At 48.4% G+C, this 5,580-nt stretch overlaps 1 protein-coding gene across 1 annotated transcript in view; it reads left to right on the top strand.

Moving 5' to 3' along the window:
- CDHR1 (cadherin related family member 1) overlaps positions 1-5,580 on the top strand; it is a 52,975-nt gene that overhangs the window by 734 nt on the left and 46,661 nt on the right. Inside the window, exon 2 of the mRNA XM_009282912.1 lies at positions 252-347. Coding sequence (XP_009281187.1) covers positions 252-347 — 96 coding nt within the window. The remainder of the gene's footprint in view (positions 1-251; positions 348-5,580) is intronic.

The raw sequence follows: 5,580 nt of genomic DNA, 5'->3' as shown, positions 1-5,580 counted from the left end.
CCCCCCCCTCCCCAAATACTCTCTTTCTTTATTTGCTGCTGTGTGAATACTGGCACAGTGGCACGTAGGAGTAATTTTATTAAAAATATCTGTACAGATATAGTTCTGAAAGTCCAGTGCAGCAACTGGGTATGTTACGCGCTCGCAGTATTCCCAAAACAGCTCGTGTTTACTGAGAGTCGGGTAGCAAAGCCAAATAGCTGCCACCTACAAAATGCTTTTCTTTGGCTTCTGTTTTGTTTTAATTGCAGTTCAGGCAAATTATGCCCCCTATTTCTTTGATAATGGAGCCAGAAGCACAAACGGGAACATGGCACTTCTCAGCCTTTCAGAGGACACACCTGTTGGTCAGTATTAAAATTAGTATGTTTAAATTGTGAAACTGGAGCTGCTTGCTCTTTTGATTAGAACATATATTTTGTTGTAGGTTATTGTTATATGCTGTGGTCTTACATGTTTTTCTCTCAAGCTTTTAATTGGCCTCAATTTAAAATGTCATGCTTGAATTGTAGCTGTAATTTAAAACATGAATTTTAGTTCCCCTTTTCTTGGTCCAGCAATCTATTCGCAGCATCAGAGCACAGACCTTTGGGGTCAGAAATAAATTCATGGTGGTGAGGGACTTCGTACCAGTTTTGTAAATGCTTATGAGAAGAAAGCCGAGTTGCTAGTAATTTTAACAGCCTTGGTAAAAGCAAGCCGTACGTTGAAAAGTAACAGAGGCGTGGTTTTCTTTAAAGAGTTATCACATTTTTCATGTTTCGGTAGAAATGGTAGAAAATGTTTCTACTTGGAGTGAAAATTGCTTTGTCTAAATAACTGATGTTTTTTAAGCAGGTTTAGTTTTGGTTTATTGAAAATTCAAAAATTGATACATTTTTCAGCTTTCAGCATTTTGAGGCAGGTCTGTTTATGCTTCTTTTAACTGTAGTTGCATTAAGAAAAAATAAATAAGACCAAAAAGGTGATTTATGATCAATATTTTCCATGGGGGGAGAATAATTTCCTAACATTTAAAAAAATTTATGTCAAATATATTACAGCGATGAACACCACCTTTTCTTCAAACATTGCACCGAGGTTTTGTTTAGGATTTGCTCCTGTTTGTAGCTTTTACGGGCTAAATCAGGGAAGTATTTAGCTATTGCACGTTAAGTACCAGAGCACCCATTTATTATCTGCCTCGTACATAGAGGAGAGAGATGGCTGTGCGGAGGGGTGCACCCAAACCCCCCCTGCCTCCAGGCCTTAGGCAGCTGGGGGAGGCGAGGGTGAGGGAAGGATCCAGAGGGCACAGCCTCCTCTGGAAGACCGACGCTGCCACCTCTGCCTTCCTAAACGTGACCAGGGTCACTCACTGCTTTGGGAAGCAGCTGCCTGGGGTTTGCTCAAAGTCCCCATTTCTGGCCCAACGGCGTTAATGCCAGCCAAGATCCACACCGGGCATGCTAGGGGGTGGGGAGAGGGTGACTGGGAAGCAGTGGCTTTGCCTGCTCAGCCAGAGAAGAGGAGGGGGAGAAGGCGGCACATAGCGCAGAAGTGACACGTCTAGCCGATGAACTCAAAAAGAGCTTGCTTACGGTGCAGCGGGGATTTGCTATAAGCTCGGTCAACCTTAAGTGGAAACCTCAGCTGAAGGCCAACAGTAATGTGCTGGCACTCGCGAAAGCCAGAGGCAGACCAAGGAGCTGCGATTTTTGCTGTACTTCTGCCCGGGTTCAGAAGGAAGCCACGCTTGCTCAGCCTTGGCGATCTGGACAGCTCTGCTGATGGCTGGAGTAAGATTATCCAGCGGAATCGCTTGCCTAATGGTGTAGGTAAGGCTTGTAATGCCAGATAGCCACAAAATGGGACCCCGACTCAGTTTGTTTGGGGTGGTGTTTGCCAACTCCTCCGCTCAAACTGCAGGCAGTACAACTCACTTGCTCGCCGTCAGACTCCCGTCCCCTGGTGCGGCACCAGCTCGCAGACACTTACAAAGCACCAGCCTCTCCCTGCCGCCTCTGGGAGCCCCCAGCCACCCGCGTGGGGACGGGGAGCTAAAGATGGCACAGAGCCGCGACGCAGTCAAAAACGTCCTTCCCATCGGGACCGCAGCGCCCCACGGTCTCTCAGATGAGCGTGTCCAGAGAAGGGCAACGAGGCTGGTGAGGGGTCTGGAGAACAAGTCTGATGAGGAGCGGCTGAGGGAACTGGGGTTGTTCAGCCTGGAGAAAAGGAGGCTGAGGGGAGACCTCATCGCTCTCTACAACCACCTGAAAGGAGGTTGTAGCGAGGTGGGGTCGGTCTCTTCTCCCAAGTAACAAGCGACAGGACGAGAGGAAATGGCCTCAAGTTGCGGCAGGGGAGGTTTAGATTGGATGTAAGGAAAAATGTCTTTACTGAAAGAGTGGTGAAACATTGGAAGAGGCTGCCCAGGGAAGTGGTGGAGTCCCCATACCTGGAGGTATTTAAAAGACGTGTAGATGAGGCGCTTAGGGACATGGTTTAGCGGGCATGGTGGTGTTGGGTTGACGGTTGGACTCGATGATCTTAGAGGTCTTTTCCAACCTCAATGATTCTATGATTCTATGATTCTATGACAGCACGCCCTGCAGCAGCAAACTACAGCAGCAGTTGCCCAGCGCTGGGACCCGGTGCGTCTGATCTGGGGCTGCAGGCAGGCGAAAAAGGAGAGCGTGCATGCCTCGACAGCAGAACAGCAGTGTGAGGGATCAGAGCCTCTGTTAGCGTTCCTGTAACTAGCCTGAGTAAGGATAGTGGCAAATACGTGATGGGCTTTTGCATGGGCTTTTGTAACGTTAGCAACCAGACTAGGTACACAGGGGTCCCTGGAGAGTTTATGCTTTGGTTGCAGCAGTGAGAAAGCTCACGGTGCTCCGTCTTCAGTGCTGCTCTGCCTCACGCCTGCTGGCTTCGTCCAGAGTGTCTTTACGTGTGTTTACATTGGCTGGCTTGTAGAATCATAGAATCATAGAATCATAGAGGTTGGAAAAGACCTTGTACTTCTAATTTGCTGTATAAGTGTGCTTTAAAAGGCAAGAGAGAAGCAGCTTCTGGCTTAAAGCTCCAAAGGTGCCACCAAAAGCCTTTCTCTGAGGTGAAAGGTTAGGGGGTGTTGAGTTTAGGCTTTTGCAAAGGGCCTAGAGAACCCCTTGGGAAAGCGAGATAAGAACTTACTTTTGAGAAGTCCAAGTGTGGTAGCTTTGCCACACAGCTGCCAGTGCTTCTTTGGGCTAATTCCCAGAACGCCTTGACTAAAAGCTGTAAGTACTGCAGGGTCCTCTCTTCTGAAAGCACTTTGGGAAGTTCCCTTGGGACGTGGCTGCTTGGGGTTTGCTCAATGCAAGCTGCTGCTGCTGCTACCCGCCACCCACGTCAGCACAGCCACTCCTCGGGGATGGTTTGAGGGAGGCTCCCAGAGGAGGGCACAAATGACACCGACACTTCTGTGCTTCGGTGCCATGTGCGCGTTCAGCTTTGCACAGGGCGAGAAGACCGGTGTTTGCATCAGACCACAGTCAGAGCTTCATGCCAGAGCTCCATGAGGGCTCACGCTCTGCCCGTGCTAAATGGCTGCCAGGCTGGCACTTTTCTGTGGCCCCCGCGAGGGGTCTCGCACTGCGGAGGAGGCTGTTGCTCTTCATCCCTGTGCCCCAATCTCCTCTGGAAGAAGGAGGAGGAATCTGGTCTCCTGTGCCTGTGTGCAGTCCCGAGCATCCACACTCCAGCAGTCGCGTTTCAGTTTGAGCAGGATGATCAGTGACAAAACAGGGGAATTAAAACTTCCGTATGTTTGATTCTGGATGGCTTCACTCAGGCTTAGGTGCTGCAAAAACGGGCAGGTTGCCATTAGGTCTTCCCTGTACTTACATAAAATTTGGAGTCATAGGCAGGATGCTTTTCTTGGCAGCAGCCAGTGTCTGAGCCGAGCAATGCCATGAACGGCAGCTTTAATAAACCTCCAGGAATTTTACAGTCTTTGGCCCCGCTGCGATTACAAGCAGTTGGCAAAGTGGTGTGTGTTAGTAAAATTCCCAGGCATCTGTAGGCAAGGGACATGCAACATTTTGGAGCACCAAAAGGAGACGATGGATTCTCTGTGTGACTGTAGAAAGAGAAACTGCAGTGCTCCAGCTGCACGAACGCTTCAAATTCAAGAAAATCACATTATCATGCTCATATCATCCTTAACTTGACCTTCTTTTCCCTTGTGCAATTGTGCTTACTTACAGATAGTTGTTATCTACCAAGTTACATACATTGTGACATAAGTTATCATAAAACCAGCAAATACCGTCTCTGTGTGAAAGCTTGAAAGTGTCTGCAGATTCCCAGATCCCATTTATTGCTGCAGAGCATGAGACCTGAAGAGGAATGGGAGCAGTTACGAACCGAAATAGCAGTTGCAGTTTGTGTGGCTGTTTGGCAGGGCAGGTGGGCGATCAGCTCTTTGCAGAGAGTTGCCTGTGTACATACAGAATGTACGTGTGCTCCTAATCAAGGTCTTAAGGCATGTGTGGGATGCTATTTCAGGTTGTTTGTTTCATCTTGCCTCATTAATCCCTGTAAGCCCTCATAGTGGGGACAGAGCGGGACTTAGAACAGCTGCAGAGCAAGGGATTGAAGCATGCTCAGAAGGCCGAAGTTCATTACTCCCTCAAAGCCCAAGCATTATCGGTGCTCTGGAGATCTTTGCACGCCTCTCATCCTTGCATTTTTCCTTTCCGTTTTCCCCCATGCCCCCAGGTATGCACTCCCCCCCAGTTAAAAGCCAGTTTGCAGCGGCAGTTCTTCTTTGATCAAAGCTAGAGCTGCCAGCTACCTACCACTGGCTGACTGCCCACTTCAGGTCCCTCCATCCTGCAAGCTTCCCCTGTTGTTCCTGCATGCTCCCGGTCTCGTTTCTTCCCATCATTCACAGCTGGCTGTGGAAAGCCCTCTTGTCCTCTCTGGTATCCGTTGTTCCTTCCCTGTTTCTGTCACCCTGCTGCTCCCCAAACTGGGGAGACTCCCTGCTAATGTGTTTCCTGATCCGTCCTTCAGCGCCCAGCGATCCCACCCTGGCATTCTGCCGTCTCTCTGTATGTGTTTCTGTATTTCATCCAGCAGAGACATAGTAGCTGAACCTGCAAGGAATTTTTTCTGCCCACAATTTATTTCCAGCCCTCCTTGTCACAAAAAATATCTGAGTGAAAGAATTAATGTGCTTCTCTTAAATTGTAATTCCTTTCTGACTAGAAAGGACACAGACAGGGAAAATTTAGCCCAAGCCATGTCTTGGAATCTAGAGACCCACCAAAACCTCACATCCAGACGACTCCAGAAAAGCTAAATTGTTTGAAGGTGCAAAAATATTCAACTTTTTGCAGAAACCAAAATCTTACCCCTAGGAAAGCTAGGAGCTACTGGAACAAAACTGTTAAATACAGCCTGCTGTCCTGGTTCCAGCTGGGGTAGAGTTAATTTTCTTCCTAGCAGCTGGCACAGTGCTGTGTTTTGGATTTAGGGTGAGAACAAAGTTGATAACACACCGGTTTTAGTTGTGTTGCTGAGCAGTGCTTACACTAGGCAAGGACT

Source organism: Aptenodytes forsteri, unplaced genomic scaffold, assembly GCF_000699145.1.
Source record: "Aptenodytes forsteri isolate BGI_AS27 unplaced genomic scaffold, ASM69914v1 Scaffold134, whole genome shotgun sequence".
Classification (NCBI taxonomy): Eukaryota; Metazoa; Chordata; class Aves; order Sphenisciformes; family Spheniscidae; genus Aptenodytes; species Aptenodytes forsteri.
Note: the sequence above shows the minus strand (reverse complement) of the source record. Positions and strands in the feature narration are given on the sequence as shown.